The sequence below is a fragment of the Lithobates pipiens genome, unplaced genomic scaffold, assembly GCF_037356315.1.
Source record: "Lithobates pipiens isolate NorthernLeopardFrog02 unplaced genomic scaffold, aLitPip1_a1.2 Scaffold_8, whole genome shotgun sequence".
Taxonomy (NCBI): Eukaryota; Metazoa; Chordata; class Amphibia; order Anura; family Ranidae; genus Lithobates; species Lithobates pipiens.
Window position 1 is genome coordinate 106,480,083 of NW_027507903.1, and position 19,600 is coordinate 106,499,682.

Here is a 19,600-nt window from a genome sequence, read left to right on the forward strand (position 1 = left end):
TCTTGGGCCTTCTGACACCAAGCGTATGCCGCTCAGGTGTGCAAAGCGGCGACCTGGTCATCTGTCCATGCGTTTACCAAGTTCTACAAGGTATACGTCAGTGCATCGGCTGCCTGTTTTGGCCGCAAAGTTTTGCAGGCGGCCGTGTAGTTGCAATTGAATATGCAACCGATATTTATTTTCCTGGTTTTTCCAAAAAAACTCAGTACTGTTATGGTAATGCACTGTTGCATTACTTCCACAGTTGGCTGCAGTCTTGGGGAATTAAATTCATAACTGCTATAAAAACACATTAATATGCACAAAGCTCACATAATTCCCCCATACTCATTCACTTTGGGGGAGGGGGGGAGATTTAGGGGGCAACCAGATTTTGATAATCCCCCCCCCCCCCCCCCGCAAACCCCCATAACAACCCGCCAAGGTTGTGGCTGAAGAGGTCCTTGTCCATCAACATTCTCCAAAGCACCCCCCATTTTCGAGGGCATGTGGCCTGGTATGGTTCACAAGGGGGGGGTTAAGGATGCTGGTGGCCTCTGCATCAAACACCAGCGTTTTTGTTTCACACTAAAAGCCTATGTGAACATGGAATAACAAGGGGAGGTGTTTTGCAGCTGTAAAAAAAAATGCTGAAAGCAGCAGTAAAAATGCAGTGCGCATGAGGTTTAATGGCCTTGTTGGTCTCCCTGCTGTTACCCTGGCACATTGCCTGCCTACTTGCTAATATTTTCTTTGGGGTCTATGCTCTCCCCACACAGTTGCTGGGTCTTAACCACTTTAGGACCGCCGCATGTAATTATAAGTCGGCAGAATGGCATGTACGGGCACAAGCATGTACCCGTATGTGCTTGCCTTCAGCGGGTAGGGGGTCCGATCGGACCCCCCTCCCGCTGGCTGTGGCGGTCCATTTCGCTTCAGGAGCGATCCGGGATGAGGGGATGGCTGTTGGTTTCTGGCCATCCCCTCTTGATCGCTCCTGGCGAATGAGAAGCTTCCCCTGCCTGTATAGTGTAAACACAGGCAGGATGAAGTGATGTCACTCTCCTCGGGGTGGTCTTTTTGACCAGACTGTGAGGAGAGGACATAGTAAGGTGTGCACCATTAACTACACTGACATGTAGGTACACATAAGCACACAAATCGCGATCATTTATTTACTGATCACTGCATTTAGTGTCAGTTGTGACAGTAAAGTGTCAGGGCAGATAGTGTTAGGTCCAGGGTAGCCCCCTACCCCTCCAATAAAGGTTTAACCTCCTGATTGCCCCTAGAGTTAACCCTTTCACCCCCTTTTGCCAGTGTCACTAAGCGATTGTTTTTCTGATCGCTGCATTAGTGTCACTGGTGCCGCTAGGTAGCTGGTTATTTAGGTTCACCGCCAGGTTTTTATAGTGTTAGGTACCCCCATATACTACCTAATAAAGATTTTAACCCCTGATTGCCCATAGAGTTAACCCTTTCACCAGCAATCACCATATAAGTGTCACTGGTGCCGCTGGTTAGCCAGTTATTTAGGTTCCCCGTCAGGTTTTTATATAGCGTCAGGGACCCATATATACTACCCAATAAAGGTTTTAACCCCCTGATTGCCCCTAGTTAACCCTTTCACCAGTGATCACCATATAATTGTTACGGGTGACTCTGGTTGGTTGGTTTGCTTTTTATAGCATCAGGGCACCCACCATTTATTACCCAATAAAGGTTTAACCCCCCTGATCACCCGGAGGGTGATATCAATTAGATTTTAGGGTCAGATGGGGTCTGCGTCGCCCCAGGCAGCGCTAGGTTAGTGCCAGTACCACTAACACCATGCGCAAAGCATACACCTCCCATAGTGGTATAGTATCTACACAGATCAATATCTGATCAGATCTATACTAGTGTCCCCAGCAGTTTAGGGTTCCAAAAAATGTATAGTTGGCGGGATCAGCCCAGATACCTGCAGCACCTGCGGTTTGCCCCTCCGCCCAGCCCACCCAAGTGCAGTATCGATTGATCACTGTCGCTTACTAAACACATAACTGCAGCGTTTGCAGAGTCAGGCCTGATCCCTGCAATCGCTAACAGTTTTATTTGGTAGCGTTTTATATTTAAATCCCGAAGGCGGTGCTTGGTTTTCGGGGTCCCATACGCGGCTAGGCTCCCAAAAAGTCCCCCACATGTGGTATCCCCGTACTCGGGAAAGGCGGCAGAATTAATTTTGGGGTGTAATTTCACTTATGCCCATAGCATGTGAGCAATATATCATTTAGTAACAACTTTGTGCAAACAAAACTTTGTAATATTCCCGCAACTTGTGGCAAAATATAAAATATTCCATGGACTCAACATGCCTCTCAGTAAATAGCTTTGAGTGTCTACTTTCCAAAATGGGGTCATTTGGGGGGGGGTTTGTGCTATTTTGGCATTTTATGGCCTTTGAAACTGATGGGTAGTGAGGAGTGAAATCAAAAATTTGCACCCTTACAAATCCTGAAGGCTGTGATTGGTTTTCGGGGTGCCATACGTGGCTAGACTTCCAAAAAGTCCCCCATATGTGGTATCCCCGTACTCGGGAGAAGCAGCAGAATATATTTTGGGGTGCAATTCCACATATAACTGACAACTTTTTGTAAACTTTTTTTCTCAAGTCATCTTCCAGGACGGCACACCTGAGAGATGAGAGGCTCCTCCCTACAGGAAACACAATCAATCGACAGCTGTTTTAAGTCCCCACCCTTCCCCTTGATCCTCAGTTTTTGATTGTGTTTCTCCCTACACAGCGAAACTGTTTGTTTTTTTCCAAATGACCCGAAGCCTGGGGCTGGTGGTCTCCCCCTGGGAGCCGGACCACAAGCCTGGGAAGCCTCTGGGTCTGGTAGGATATTCTTGTCCTTCCTGGGGGGTTCCCCTATCTTTTCCTCAGGGCGGGCAGCAGAAATTGGAAGAGCCCCCCTGAGAGCTGAAGGACCCTGGGTACAGTGGTGTACCCAGAACTTCAGGGGCCATTATCCTGTCTCCCCCCCTCCTTACCTGTACAGGTGGCTGTTCAGACGGGGGTGCTGGCCATCGGTTCTTTCCAGGGGGCTTGTCCCCGACTCCTGGGTCCCCGGTAGCTCGCGTGGGCTGCCGGAGAGGGCGTGGCAACAAGCACCCGCGTCATTTTCAAACTTCGGGAAAATGGCAGCGGCGTTCTTACCCAGGAGGGAAGGCTGAGAGTCAGTAGGAGCAGGCGCCCACATCCTCCTTTCTCTAGAGCGAGGAGGCACCAGTTTACTACGGTGGATGTCTGCCTTAACCACCTCAGATATGAAGATGGGAATGAGGAATGGAAGGCATTGCCCCCCCCCCCCCCCATGTATATAGACTGACTTCCCTATGGGGACAGCAGTTGGGGGGGGGGGGGGGAGCACTTTGGCGGCTATCCTCCTTGCGTGTGGACCATAAGGATGGAAAAGCAAGCCCGCTGGCTGTGGCAAAAAGAGGAAGACGACAACGGTGAGTACTTTACTTTCCTTTTGCCGTGGGAATTTAGCTGCAAAATCCCCAATTCCAGCCAGAGGGTTCCTGGGCATTTGAGATCTCACCTGGGGTCTGGATTCAAATAGCCCTTAAGCTTCTGCTAAAAACACCAGCCGCAGCTCCCTCTTACATCAGAGAAGCTGTATGGTGGACAGGTGGTGCAGAGGAACGAGTGTGCCTAAACCACTTCAGATGAGAAAGAGGTAGGTAGGCCATTGCTCCCCCTTCCCCATGTATATACTGACTGGTGCAGTGCAGAACTTGGGGTCGGGATACAAATAGCGCAGACGCCACTGCTAAAACCACCAGCCACAGCTCCCTCTTACAGCAGAGACACTGTGGTTATCGCAGCAGTAGGTTGCCAGCCTCTCCCTACATGCCCAGTTGTGGTACATTTAGTAGGGATGAATATAGCGTACAGAGGGGACCTGGTAGATACAAAGTTACTTACAGGCCAGGTATACCACTGAACAGGTTATTAATTGGGCAGTGGTTGGTGGATTCAGAAGCTCCCCTGGTCAGCAGGTGCACTAGGTTACCGGCCCTATTAGCCCAGCTGCTAGGAATCTGAAGTTGCTTCACAATGTTTAAAAGCTGACCTAACATTCAAGGATGGGCAGAGACCAAGCTACTGTGTGGCACAGTAGGGGTTCCCTTGTCACAGATCCTCCTTTTGGGGGTTGCCTGCTATAGTTAACTTTCATAAGCTCCAACCTCCCACTCCACCTTTACACTGTGTTTATATTATAGTGTAGGAGGTAAGAAGAAACTTTTTTTTTATTGGTTTGGGCTACAATCCACGCAGTGGCAGATCTAAAGGCGATTCACCATAGATCGCTCCCTACATCCTTTTAATTGAGGATTTTCTGTGCAAACCTATGCAAGAGCTACATAATTAATTGTTTGAAGCCTGCAAATAGCTATTTACCTCCCAGGCTAAACTGGTAACCACCTCTTCTAGAGAGGTCTTAAATTGGTCTCTAGGGCTGGGCTCATTGAGACTTTAGTTGCTAATCAGCACCACCTGGATATGTGCTGGCTAGCGTTTGCTCAGTCTATGGAGGTAAGGTAGGACAACAACTACTACTACTAATAGTAGGGTGTCCAACCATTTTAGGATCTGTTCCTTCTCTGGTGGTGAAGGTTTAGTATCTACAGCCCAGGCTATGCCTATGAAATAAATTGCCTGTTGGTTATTTCATAAAGGGATAGACCATGACTCCTCATTGGCTGCACACCAGTAGACCTCAGTAGTGAAGGTTTGTGCTTGCTGGGATGTTTTTGTGGCACAGCAGAAATACACATTGAGATTTGTGACATCTCTGCTTATAAGGGCTATATTGCTGTACATCAGAAATGCACTGCACTGAAGCTTGTTTGCTGTCCTTTATATACTAAAGGTACTGCTTTGTTTGGCTACAGATCAGAAAAATACAACAGTGAAGGTGGTCTGTACTTTCTGGTTTTGTGTTGCACAGCAGAAATGCACATCATTGTGTCTGGTGACATCTCTGCTCATAATGGTTATATTGCTGCACATCAGACATACACAAGATTGAGGTCTGTCTGTGGGGCTTTGTGTCCTGTTTTACTGCCTTGTTGGTTACTTATCAGAAAGGCAGCAGTGAAGTCTGATGGTCCTGATTTGCAGGGCGCTGTGCTGATTCAGACAGTGCTATTAACAGCAATGGTTGCCGAGTTTAAACATGCGATTTGACATGTTGAGTCGCATGACAAATCATTTCAATATGGATGTGCTATCTCTATTCATAGTGTTTTATTGTTGCACATCAGATTTGTACAGCATTAAGGTCTGTGAGGTTTTGTGTCCTGTATTACTGCCTTATCAGAAAGGCAGCAGTGAAAATTGATGGTTCGAATTTGTTGGGCTACATAGTAGAAATACAAATTGAACCCCTGCCAGGTGTAGTACATATACTGCCTTTGGTAATCCATGTAGCACCACAAAGTGGTGTTGTGCTGATTTTAGCCATGCGATTTGACATGTTGAGTCGCAAGGCCAAATCGCTTCAATATGCATGTGCTATCTCTATTCAGAATTGTTATATTGTTGCACATCAGACATATACAAGATTGAAGGTTGTCTGTCCTTTTATGTCTTGCATATTCTGCCTTATTGGCTGCATATCAGAAAGGACACAGCAGTGAAGGTTGCTTGTCTTTTTCTGATTTTGTTTTTGCTGCTCAGCTGAGAGACACATTGAGGATGGTGGCCTCTCTGCTCAGTATTGGTATATTGCTACACATCAGACATACACAAAGATTGAATGTTTGTGTCCTGTATGTCCTATATTTACTGCCTTATCGTTTGTATATCAGGCTAAGCAGTGTTTCTCATGGATCTACCTTTCTGCATCTTAGGGATACACAGCAGGGGTTTGTTGGCTGCAATCCTCCAGGGAGTCACAGCATTGGGGACCCCTTACTGGTTCGACCTGAAAATTGCTATTTGTTTTTTTTTTTCCCTGCGACCTGTGTAATCTTGAGGTCTGTGGATCCAGGAATCGGGGACTGCTGGTGTCGCACAGACACAAATGGTACCCATTGGAAGCCATAGTATATGACTTCTCATGCGTCTTGCAGTCCCAAGTCGCAGGTTGGGTCGCACAGGTGTGGGAACCCTAAACTTATCTGTCCCTTCTGATTGAGGTTTTGCTACACAGCAGGAATACTCATCATGGCGTTATTGTTTTATTTTGCAGCAGACCAGAAAGATTGCAGCTGTAAAGGCTGTCTGTCTTTTTCCTCAGTGTCTGCTTTTATGTTGTTGCACAGCAGAAATACTCAAGATTGAAGCTTGTTGGTGCTTTCTGTTTCAGAAAAACACAATGCTGCAGGTTGCTCGTGTCCTTTCTCAGTGTTGGTTCTATCTGAACTACACTACAGAAGTGCATGACAGAAAGGATTGTCTTGTGTTCCATATTTTTCCCTGTGGCATAGCAGAAATGCACAACACGGGAGTTGGTGTTCATATTAATCTTATAACTGTGGTGGTTTGTCAGAAATACACAACATAGAAGTTTGGGTCTTTCTGTCTTTATAGCCTTGTTTTGCTGTACATAGGTAAAGCACAACAGTAAAGGGGGTTCCTGTCCTTTCCGTATTTATATATCAGTTATGACCTAGCTAGCTGCACTAAAGAAATACGCAGCATTTAGGGTTTGCTTGAGTCTTAATGTTTTTACGTCTTGGCAGCACATCAGAAAACCAGACTATGAGGACTGTTTGTCTACGTTGAGGTTCAGATTTGGGTCTCTTCCCATATTTGATATATTGGTTTAGCTAGTCACACTCAGGCACACAACATTGTTGTCTATGCTTGTGTCCTTTCTGTCTAAATCTATTGTGCCGTGCCCACAATCTATGATCATTTTATTTGTGATATTAATAATGCATGTATCACCTTTTGTATTTCAGCCTTCTTTTCCATGGAGGGGCCAGGAGTTCGGGCTGCAGCTGCCACATGTCAGAAAACCTTGACCACTTGCATTCAGGGATGCCAGAACCATTTCCTAGGGTTGAAGCCCTGTAGGGTTATGGGACACTGGAGGAAGGGGATAATGAATCGCCCTGTTTAGTAAGAACTTGGAGAGTTCTGTTCAGAGGAGTATTAGGGCCTGAGGATGAAGTATAAAGATGTATACCCGATCGAATAGGTTTCGGCTTGGTGCATGGCCTTCATTTTGCCCTTTTAGCAAAACTAGACATAGCAATATGGGTAGTCTACTCCTGCTAGGGACTTTAATCTCCTGAAGAAGGCTCTCAGGCGTAAGTAAGGACATAGATTGGGCATGCCTTAAACCCAGAGTTCAAGCTTCTGTTAATCTATTTCCCTTAAGTAGACTTCCCTTTAGTCTTTTGCTGACATAAAGATAAAAAGGAAGCAGTTTTATTTCCCTCAACAGGATAGTGTTAAGACAGGCCCTCTTATTGATTAATGTAGTGTCCTTGTCTTACACAGGTCTCTTATTTATCTTTTTAGTGGTTCTAAGTAGCACCTACAGGCATAATAGGCCATGGTTGTTAGATGTGTGAGATAGGCAACATTGCTAACCTACAAGTTTAACATGTTTTCTGATTCCATTTTTAAGAGCCCATTTCACCTAGATACTGCATCTGAAGCGGAAAAGGCAGGAACATCTGTGGAGTAGACCTGCAGATCAGCCGCATGATCCAGCTAAGATGCCTTCATCAAGCATATGAGCGTATGGAGTGGAGGTAAAGCTCACTGCAGAGCCAAGGTTCGCCAAGAGGGTTTTGCAGTGGCCCCACCCTAAGGTAGGCCTGAGGTACTTGTTTATCCTCTCAGGTGTGCCGTCCTGGAAGATGACTTGAGAAAAGTACCAGTTACTTACCGGTAACTGTCTTTCTGGGAAATCTTCCAGGACGGCAGGCCTACTTCCCGCCCGTTGGAGGAGGGAAAATTCTAGAACACTAGAAGGTGAGTACCTATGAGGAATGATTTCCCTTGTGAACCTGGTTCAGGAGTTACTTCTCTACAAACTGAGGATCAAGGGGAAGGGTGGGGACTTAAAACAGCTGTCGATTGATTGTGTTTCCTGTAGGGAGGAGCCTCTCATCTCTCAGGTGTGCCGTCCTGGAAGATTTCCCAGAAAGACAGTTACCGGTAAGTAACTGGTACTTTTTTTTTTGGTGCCATTATTCAATCACTTGGGACAAAAAATATTCAATGGGCTCCACATGCCTCTCAGCAATTTCCTTGGGGTGTCTACTTTCCAAAATGGGGTCATTTGGGGAGGTTTGTACTGCCCTGCCATTTTAGCGCCTCAAATGAGATAGGCAGTCATAAATTAAAAGCTGTGTAAATTCCAGAAAATGTACTCTAGTTTGTAGACGCTATAACTTTTGCGCAAACCAATAAATATACGCTTGACATTTTTTTTACTAAAGACATGTGGCTGAATACATTTTGACCTAAATGTATGACTAAAATTGAGTTTATTCGTTTGTTATAAAAATAGAAAATCTTTTTTTCTAAATTTTCAGTCTTTTTTTTTTTTCCTTTTTTATATCGTAAAAAATAAAAATCGCAGAGGCAATCCAATACCATCAAGAGGGCTCTTTGTGGGAAGAAAAGGACTCAAATTTAGTTTGGGTACAACATTGCATGACCGCGCAATTACCAGTTAAAGCAGTGCAGTGCGAAATTGTAAAAAGACCTTTGGTCCAGGGCTTAAGTGGTTAAATTAGCAGCTGATGTGTTCAGTGGGAGATCCACCTTCCTTTTCCTGGGGTCTAAAGAAAACTGCAGTGCAGCCTTTAGATACCTGGGTTGCACAGCTCCCACTTTAAAGGACCTCTTGGCCAGGCTGCATAACTTTTTTTTTTTTTTTTTTTCAATAGTCTTTATGAAAAATGCAATTTAAAAGAAATGGGAAACATTGGTACATTCGGTTTTACAATATAATTGCTGACCAATGAAGGATTGTATGAGTACAGTGGTACAGTATGGGTCACACAAGCCTTTACACATTTGATATAGGGTCAATTCTTGTGTTATAGCCAGGGTAACACCTGCTACTTCCAGACACCTGAAATGGGTCGCAGGCTACATAACTTACCTCCACATATGCAAATCAAGTGGTATCATTGAATTGACGGCTCCAGGTTGGAACAAGCCATGCAACACTGGAGTGCTTAGAGCAGTCAGCTGTTCAAAAGCTTTTTATCCAGACAAATTTACTGTAACTGTACGGTTTTTGGTTGGGCTTTAATTTGTCACTTACATTACAGTAATCAAGTGTTTGGCTGTAAATTAAGTAGGCTGTATAGCCATGCCTTTTTAAATTTGGCTGCCATGTACTGCAGCAAAGTTTAACAAATGCCTTGCCATTCCTATTTCTTGCTATTGTAGCCCAAGGATGCTTACAGCAGCCTAGTGCCCCTGCTTGTTACCTTCCTTGGGCTACAATAGCAAGGAATTTAGAACTGTACTACTCCCTGAATAGTGTTCCTTAAGCCATGTTGGCCTGCAGGAGTCCTTGAGCTGTGGTCTAATTTTCTTTTGGGCGTGCAGCACATGGTTTAATCCTTGCTACAGCAAGGTATATTTGTATATTTTGCAGCATAACTGCATTACAGTAATGGGGTTCAACTTGGCTTTAAAAGAATCTAAGATCATCCTATCCACAGTTAACAATGCTGCTGAGGTTACTGCGGAACAGCTTTGTCACCCAGTTAAAGTTTAAAAAATCTGTTTTCTAGCAATATCAACTAGTAGAAAAACTGAGGGACATGCTGCTGTTTTAATGCTAGTGATGTGCATATATGTAGTTCTTGTTTCATGGTGAAGTTGTTTCCCACTGCTAGTCTATTAATGTATTAAAGGGAAAACTAGACATACAATGTGTGCTATCCATCCCTTCTGTCTAAAGAACATGCTGTATTTAATATAAAGAATCATCTGTACCTTGTTGAACCACATGCCTATTGGAACCACCAAGCTGTGTAAATATATTTTTGCGGAGGCCCTGGGTTTTGCTTTTGCCACATTTGCACAGCGGTTTTTTTTTCCTTGGTGCAGAAGGGCCACATTTGCGTAAAATGTAAAAAAACCTATGCTGAAGGGGTGTCTCTGGCAGTTGCAGGCGCTTAATCACTACTTGCAATCGAGAGCTATGTGATCATAAGCCCTGCTTCCCATCAGAAACCCTTTAAAGGGCTGGGAGGCACTGGCATTAAGGGTTTGAACAAGTTTTTGAAAAACATGCATGACACTTGGTGCATGCAAACGCAATAGAATACAATTTTTGCAAAAATATAAAATGTCAAAGCTCCATAGGTGACACTTTAAAACAGGGCTCGACAAAACCCGAGCGCCAGGTCGCATTTGCGACTAGAATTAGCGAACTGGCGCCTGGGGCAGCACAGCTGGGGGTATGCTGTCTCCGCGGACCCCCCCGGCGCGATCGCGTCGGGCCGCGCCGCCGGCGGCCGGTAATTTAGCCCCCGGCTTTGAGGCCTTCTACGATCCTATGGTTCCTTCTGGAATCTGGCGCCCTCTTGTGGTGGCCGTTGGAATTACAACCAGCAATGCTAATGGATGCAATGCTAGTTTTCCCTGCCTGCCAGCCTATCTTCCTTCCCTTTACTCAGAACCCCTAAAAATTATATATATATTTTATTCTAACACCCTAAAGAATAAAATGGTGGTCGTTGCAATACTGTCTGTCACACCGTATTTGCACAGTGGACTTACAAGTGCACTTTTTTGGGGAAAATGTATTTAATAAAAAGACAACAGTAAAGTTAGCCCAATTTTTTTTTAATATTGTGAAAGATAATGTTGCGTCGAGTAAATCGATACCAAACATGTCATGCTTCAAAATTGCGCCCGCTCATGGAATGGCGACAAACTTTTACCCTTTAAAAACTCCATAGGCGACATTTAAAAAATTCTACAGGTTGCACTTTTTAAGTTACAGAGGAGGTCTGGGGCTAGAATTATTGCTCTCTCTACCGATCGCAGCGATACCTCACATGTGTGATTTGAACACCGCTTTCATATATGCGTTCGCTTCTGCACGCAAGCTTGGCGGGACAGGGCACGTTTAAAATATATATTTTTTTATTTTAACTTTTATTTTTATTTTTTTCACTGTTCTTTAAAAAAAAAAAAAAAAAGTGTCACTTTTATTCCTATTACAAGGAATGTAAAAATCCCTTGTAATAGAAAAAAGCATGACAGGTCCTCTTATATATGAGATCTGGGGTCAGAGAGACCTCACATCTCATATTTACACTAAAATGCAATTTAAAAAAAAAATCGTCATTTGAAAAAATAAAACAAATAAAATGTCCCTCTAATAGCTATGGGCAATGACTTGGAGACAGGTGAGGGGCGCTATCTTCACCTCACTCGTCTCCATGTCAGGCCAGGGACAGGTCCGGATCGCCGTCACGGACCTGGCTCCTAACTTTTTTAGCTGGCTCCTAGATTCCAAGCAAATTTGTCAACCCCTGCTTTAAAAGCCTCTACAGGTTACCAGTTTAGAGTTGCACAGGAGGGCTAACACTAGAATTATTGCTCACTGACTTTCACACCATTTACATATGCATGTGGGCCTTGTGTATGCAATTTGCCTTTGCAGGGAGCTTTAACATTTTATTTGCACCAATTTCTTAAACGGGGGCGGGGGGGTTGGCTTATAAAAGGGATGAACATCCCTTGCGATGTCATGGGCAGTACTGGGTCCTCTGTACGGAGACATCTTGGGTCTATTTCATCCCCAGATCTCTCCTCTGCCCTAAAAGAGATGAAACGGATAAGTATGATCCAATGCTTTCACAAGCTGGTAATTACTTTTTTTTTTTTTCCTCCAAAAACTGACGTGATGGAATATTCATCACTTCTGGTTTTAGACCATAGCGATGAGGGATGTTTCAGTTCTTGGTCATCTTTGGTAAGCTAAGAGAACCGCCAGTTTCAGTACTGGGCTCCATGGTGGGATAGAAGAAACCGAAAAGGCAGTGGGGGGCGGTGGGCTTTTAGCTGCTAAGATTGCTTTTACATTAAAGCGCATAACCAGCAGAAGATACTGGTAACCCCACTAAGTCCAGGACATCATGATGTCCATGGGCAGTTTCTTTTCATGGGTGGCATGTTTCCCAGGTCTTTCCTGTCCTCAGGGAAAGTTTTGAGGGAGTTTCTAGTACTTTGCTGATGTGAATCTGTCTGCACAGTGCTGATCGGTGCTGGTCACATGATACACTTTCATGTGGGAGAATTGCAATAAATGGCATGTGTGGTTTTTATTTGAGTCGCCCCCCCCAGAACATGGTATTTAGATTGACAATGGCTAAATATCTATCTAGAGAAGTTTCTGCCATTGGAAGGCAGTGTTATGCCCCACCAGCCTGTCTATAGTGTGTTTTTGGGACTAACATGGTGAAGCCTCAATCACCATATTTATATCCTGTCCCACTAGTGCTCATCAAAAATTAGGACCTGGAGGTAGGAGTGACTCTTGCCTCCTGTATATGCCCAGGTGTGACTCTATAGCCATGCGTGCTGCACAGATAATAGAAAATTTAACAGCTTAGAAAGGAACGGAAGCTTGCACATGCTCAGTAGGGGCTGTGAATGACAGGATCAACCAGGACTTTTACAGTCCACAGAAAATGCTTTACTGTATGAACAATGTAGCATGTTTTGACAATTTTAATATGCAATTTGTATATTGCACAAACTTTTTGTAGTTTTTGTCATTGGATTGTTTAATATGTTGTGTTTAGTCCTAACTTAATGTTTTTGTGTTTTCTTTAGTTTTCAACCTTCTCAACAACCCTCTAGGAAAACCACCACCTCTTGGCTTCTTGCCACTGGATCCCATTGGCTCAGATTTTGTAGAGAAATATCCCTCCCCCCTGCTGCGTGGCTCCCGACTGGATAGCCGTTCGATTTTAGACTCCCGTTCCAGCAGCCCCTCAGATTCTGATACTAGTGGATTCAGCTCTGGTTCGGATCACCTTTCTGACTTGATTGTAAGTTGACAGCAGATTTCCTGGTAACAAACTTCTTTCTTTTCACTCAGAGGGAACCAGGCTTACTGAAGGTGCATATGGTTTGCCTCTCCTGACACTTAAAACCATCTCCAGAAGCAAGGTTTTGATGTATTTGAAATGTATTACCTGAGTGTGCAGGACAGATTTCTTTATCCTTACAACTGGGTTATATGCAGCTACCTTCAGGTGTGGTGATCAGACACTAGTAAAAATGGCACTGGAATATCGCAACTAGACCTTTTTTTGCTTGTGGCCTTCAAACCTGCCTTTTCATAGATTTTTGCTTTCCATTTACTTAATCTTCTAGTAATGTGGCTGCACCACAGCTGCTGCAGCTTTTCCTACAGCTTCTGGATTGGCTGTCATCAGCTGGTCCTTGGGACCATACCTGGAGCCCCGCAGCACTGAAGACACGAGGCCAGTCTGTTATGTTTCTGCCCTGGATCCTGCTGTGAGCGATCCCTTTGCACACAGTGCAACATGTGGAGTAAGCCCACAGGTTGCTCTATTGATCCAGAGTTTGCATGGAGCCAAAACTCTGGAAACCCTTGCAGGGGTTTGCCCATCTGTTAGAGCAAAGCCAGGAAAGGGGGGGGGGGGGGGGGTCCTGCATCTGACAGTGTAGTGTATACCCTTTAATCCTTCACCCAGGATGTTCTGTGCATTGTTTCTGGCATTTGCTGGTAGGTGAAGCATGGCAGGAATTGGGTGCTTTTGGTTCCCTTTGTCCAGAAGGGTGTAGTTCCAAAGGACACTTTTAGCACAGTTTGAATAATGGGAAAAATCTGCACACCAGCCCAAAAATTGAAACCTTGGCTGCTATGTAGCGGTTTTAACCTGGTTGTGCATACACCATTAGGTTTTATACACATGTGGGTGGGATTTTGTTTATGTATTAGTGCTAGAATCTACTTCATTATAGCATGTTCCTGACTATTCCCATGGCGTTCTAGCCTGGGCTATGGCACATATGTTGCCTCGATTTGGAGACTGCTGCACAGCCCAGATCTGCCGCTGGATGCTGACCAGAAAGCATGACCTGGCAGTGCACAATATAGTGGTAACTCTTCTAGGATGGATGGATGTAGCATTGAGGGCTTACCTATTACTCCACTAGAGCTGTGGATCATAAGTGCCCCTTGAGGGCAGTTCTGTGCAGTCATGGCAGATTAGAAGCAGACACATGAGTCTTGGCAGTTCAGGCTCAGCCTTAACTCCCCTTTGGGGTGTTCAGGGTCCTGGTACCCTGTCCTGAGATGGCTGCATACTTTTTTTTTTTTTTTTTTTTCTTTTTCCCCAGCCTTCCTTGGTTAATTCTGCAGGACTGTTATTCCTCCCTTTCTAACTTTCTACCACATAGAGTTGATGCTATGGGCAAGAAGTCATACTTGTGCCGCTACTATATTGTAACAATTTTGACAGGGTGCCAATCTTAAATCGGACAACAAAATACAAACTTTTAAGATGCCATATACATGTCGATATATATTTTACAGTCCATAAATGTAAAAATTTGAGACTCTCTTCCAAGGAGCAGCCAAAAATGTACATGCTCAGTTGAACATAATGCATATCCATCACAAGCCTCCCCAACCTATCAATATGTCTGTTTATAGCTGCTTAAAGGTATATTTGTATCTGCCAGATAATGGGGGAGGCTTGACTAAACACATTTCATGTTACTATTACTGCTTCAGGAGATTAATGGAGGCAAATTCTATAACAAATCAAAATATATAGTGAGCATGAAACTCATCCGTGTGTCTTTAAGTCCATTCTACAAACTTTCTACAGCTCATTTTGTAGTCGCAGGTTCTTACCACTTCAACTAATATACAGGTGTCTCCCGCACAGGAGCACAGCCAGCTCTTCTGACAGGTGTAGGAGCATTCACAGGGGGAAAAAGCCTTGGTGAGAAGGTGTTCCTGGTCCACGAAGTTCTGGTGGAAGTCCTCAAAGAATGGCAAGATGCAGAGAGGAAACCCTTTCAAGGGCCCTAAAGTGTAGCTTTACTTTCGTGGAGGACAGTCCACCGGTCTGCAAGATCCCCAGACTAGGCGCTGCCTTCTATCAGTTTCCAGGCATACAGACCTTACCTTGGAGAGATCCCATGGACAAGAGTGTGATATGCTCTTGAAGGATACCTGGGACTCTACCCCCCCCCCCCCCCCCCCCGAAAAAGCAGCAGCCTTGAAACCCTTCCTGAGAAATTCCAGACATGGTCTGCTTATACATACACCCATGCTGATATTATAGCCTTTGTATAGGGATCTATACTAGCTGGGGAAAAACAAACTTTATTTAGCTGGACTATCTGCATCAATACGGGACTAAACACATTGAAAGCAAAGGTGCCATCTCACTGACAGATCTTGCCTTTCAAGGTTTGGCAATGATTTTCTTATACCTCCCCTTGTCTTTGCGTGGACCTACTGACACCTGATCTGCCTGTACATTCCCCGATCAAATAGACCATTGAGTCTCTGGGTAGGATTTCATTGTTTTGTATCACCAGTTCAGTTCCAGCCTTTTCATTGCACAATTAAATCGCTGATCCTGCAGTAGCGATCCATCCAGGCTTCAACTTTCTGTGATTCCCACTTTAAATTACCGGCACTTCCTGTCCTTGAGGTGACAATTCAATGACCGATCAATGAATAGCAACCTATACACTTTTTTTTTTTTTTTTTTTTTTTCTTCCCCCCCCCCCCCCTATTTGCAATCTTCATTGTGCAATCTGTGGTAGGGCTGAAACAACTAATCGATTGACAACTAATAGATTATGAAATTGGTCAGTAACCTAATGAGTAACGTAACTAAAATTAGCCCTTTATAGTACAAACAGAGCAACTAATCACTACTGTTAATATTTCACAGATCTACAGTAAAAAATGAACCCCTTACAGTAGCGATTATCTGCTTTTATTTTTTTGTACTATAAAGGGTTTTTAACCCCATTGTTACTAAACAACGTGGAGCTGGTTCACACCTATGTGTTTTGGTGCTTTTTGCAGAAACGCACTACAGTTCATTTACATAGTTTCCTATGGGACAACCATAGGTTCAGATCCCAAACTTGATATTGCCTGCTTGAAGCTTAAATCGTAAACCGCAGAAAATAGGGCACTGCCTAATTGCCAATGCCACATCAGGGTTTTTTTAAAAGGGTGTTCCCAGTCTATGAAGTTTGGGTGGAAGCCATCAAAGAATGGCAAGATCCAGAGGGGAAACTCTTCTTTTCAAGGGGAGGAGCCAGTTAGTGCTTTAGGCTCCCAGGTGGAGTCGGAGGTAGAGGGGTTGGACGGTGAGTCCACTAGAACCTTACTACAAGCTTTCCCCAGAGGAGGTGGAGGATCTCTTGGGAGCCATCCATACCACCCTGGGAATCAAGAAGCTGCAATTGCTCCAGGGCCTGGGGGAACAGAATAACTCGCAGAAGGCTCTGTATAGACTGTCTTCTTGGTAAGGCTGCCCCCCCCCCCCCGGTCCCCAAACTGCTTAAAGTGGAGGGCCACCCTGAAAAAAAAAAATCTAAAAGTTTTTTTTTTTTTTTTTTCTTACCAGAAATGCCTGTTGCTAGGCACATAATCCTAATCTTCCTCTTCCTCCTCCGCGGAGATCTTTCTTCTCTCCTCGTCGCGTTGTCTTCTGGGTAATGGGTCGCACTGTGTTCCAGAACACATCGCGTCCCATTCACAAAGCGCTGCACGACTCGCGCATGCGCAGTAGGAAACGGGCAGTGAAGCCGTAAGGCTCAACTGACTGTTTCCCTTAGAAGGAATGGCGGTGCCAGGACCCGAGGGACGGGTCGGCCGAGGGTGGCCAACATCGCGGGCGCCCTGGACAGGTAAGTGTGCTTAAGTCAGCAGCTGCAGTGTTTGCAGCTGCTGACTTTTAATTTACTTTTTAATTTTTTTTTTTTTAAACGGCCCTCTTTAATGGCATTTATAGGCCTGAGGGATGCTTACCTGCACATTCCCATCGTGGAGAGCTGTCAAATAGTTTCTCAGGCTGGCAGTAGAACCAGGGAAGGCACATTCTTTCAGTTTCAGGCCCTCCTTTGTCCATTTTCCCCCAGCAATTTTACCAAGGTCAAGGCATTGTGACTGAGGGGCATTTCAATTGCTTATCTGGACGAGCTGCTCCAATTTAGGTTAGGTCTTTTATTCTTATTGCACCGCATTATCCCAGGAGGCTGTGGTTCTTGATCTGGAAGGATCTGGTGTGGAACCTCCCTGGAGTCTGCAGATCTGGGAGTACCTTCTTGGTCCATTCTGTGGTCCCCAGGTAGAGCGGTGGAATCGTGCTGTGTGACTTCCAAGGAAGAATAACTCTGCCAAGGAGGAAGGCACAGACGTTTCAACAGCTGGTGTGCAGAGGGCTCTTTCAATCAGAGTGCCCACCCTTCTACAAATATTTCTGCACCAGGTGATTTTTAGGACTGCCCTGGCTTTTTAGCCAAGGGTGGCCTTGAAGTTTCAGAGGTCAAGAAATTATTTTGCCAACCTTGTTGGAATCCCATGGGTGAACAGGAACAAAATTTGGATGTTAACAGGTCGCAGCGCCTACATATTTCAAAAGATTTTCCTTAGTTACTACTGTCTGGTCAGTAAGACTGTGTGTGTGTGTGTGTGTGTGTATATATATATATATAATTATAATGTGCTGTGGAAATGAAAGATTAATTACTTGATTGATCAATTTTTTTGCTTGATCAAAATTCTTTTGATTGGTACTCTCCTCTCCACCGGCTTCCGGGAGTTCCGTTGGAGATCTGGTGACATCACGGACATCATTGGACCCCTCCCCTTCCCCAAGTGCCTCCGTCTGCTAACAAAGGGAAGGGGGGGAGAGAAGTCCGGTGGCGCTGAAGTTCTGATTGAACGTAACGCTTTCTGGGGAGGAGCTACGCATGTCACCCGCTGCTGCCCTATGGAACGAACAGGATTGTCTGCATTACATGCTGTTATCTTTATGTGAGTAGTTTGAACACAAATTAAATCTGATACTTGAGTGGTTAGCACTTTGATTCTTTCTACCCATGACCTGGTGCCCTTGCTGAGATCTAAGAAGACAAGAGTGAATATGGTCCATGTTAACTCTTTTCATACCCGTTTTGTAGAGGTCGGCCGATATTTGGCATTTGTTTTAATTGGCATCGGCCGATTTGTTCTAATAAAAAAGCTGATTATATCTTCAGCACCACTTGCAAAGGGCTTCTGTAATAGAAGTCAATGCAAGTTGCCTGAACTTAATCTGTGGAACAACTTTACTCCTCTTTGGGCAGTCTGCCAAGAAAAGATCAGAGATGCAATGTATGTTCTTCAATGGACTGAACTACTGTGTAGGAGTTCAGTTTAACAATTTAAAGACAATCTTTTCTGACACTTGTTGCTTACAAGTAAAAAATCCTGTGTTTTCTGCTAGAAAATCACTTGGAACCCCCAAAAATTCATTTTTTTTAGGGAATAAAATAGCGGTTGTTCCAAAATTTTGTCACGTGGTATTTGCGCAGCGCTCTTTCAAACGCAGTTTTTTGGAAAAAATACACTGATTTAAACTAAAACGGTAGTTGGCCTTTTTTTTTTTTTTTTCTAAATTATGCATACAAGTGAACGGATTGGCGGTTTGTTTTGTTTAATGTTTAAATCTAAGACATTTTCTGTATTATTCCTGAAGGCTGCTTTCACACTGGAGCCGGCAGGTGTTGACAGTAAAACGCTGCTAGTTTTAGCGGCGCTATTTGACTGCTAGAGGGGCACTTATAACCCAGCTAGTGGCCAAGGAAGGGGTTAAATGTGCCCATAAAGCGCTGCTGCCAAATCGCATTGCAGGCGCTTCGGCAGCGGTGCCTATTCATTTCAATGGGCAGGAGTGGTGGAGGAGCAGTGTACACAGCTCCAAAGATGCTGCTTGCAGAACTTTTAATGTCCTGCCAGCGCATTGCCTCAGTGTGAAGGCACTCGGGCTCTCACACAGACTGCAGGGGAGCTACTTTACAGGCATTATTTTTAGCCCAAAAGTGCCTAAAAAACATGTGTGAAAGGTGTTTAACTGTTTTTGAGATGAAGGGGGGGGAAATATCGGCATCGGCCAGAAAAAAACATATGTCGACCTCTACCCGTTTGCACAGGAATTGATGGCATTAACCCGTGCAGGGTCCATGCCATAAAGTGAGTGATTAGTTAGACCGTTGGTGGAGGGATTGTCTTGCTACTGTGGAAAAAAATTACTTGCGTCAGTGCTAGTTTGAATTTAAAACATATTTGTGTGAAGTCAAGTCATGGATTGTGGAAACTAGTGTCGTGTGATTGTATATAGTGTATACCACTGACTAATGCAGAGTTGCAATGCAAGGAGATCAGCTAAAAGTAGTTGGATCTGTATATGCATTATAAATCCAGATTTTTTTGATTTAAAAAAATCAATTAACTGAACACTAAAAGTTTAATCAGTAACTGTGTATGTCATAGAATATATTTGATGCAAAACAGTTGACAACCATTTTGTCTGAAGGTGGGATATATGCATATAGAGAACAATACATCAAAAT

At 44.3% G+C, this 19,600-nt stretch overlaps 1 protein-coding gene across 5 annotated transcripts in view; it reads left to right on the forward strand.

Annotated features, from left to right (window-relative positions):
- CPEB1 (cytoplasmic polyadenylation element binding protein 1) overlaps positions 1-19,600 on the forward strand; it is a 172,035-nt gene that overhangs the window by 101,651 nt on the left and 50,784 nt on the right. For all 5 annotated transcript variants that reach the window (XM_077473127.1, XM_077473128.1, XM_077473129.1 and 2 more), the window contains one exon: positions 12,809-13,026. In XM_077473127.1, the coding sequence (XP_077329253.1) occupies positions 12,809-13,026 (218 nt within the window). The remainder of the gene's footprint in view (positions 1-12,808; positions 13,027-19,600) is intronic.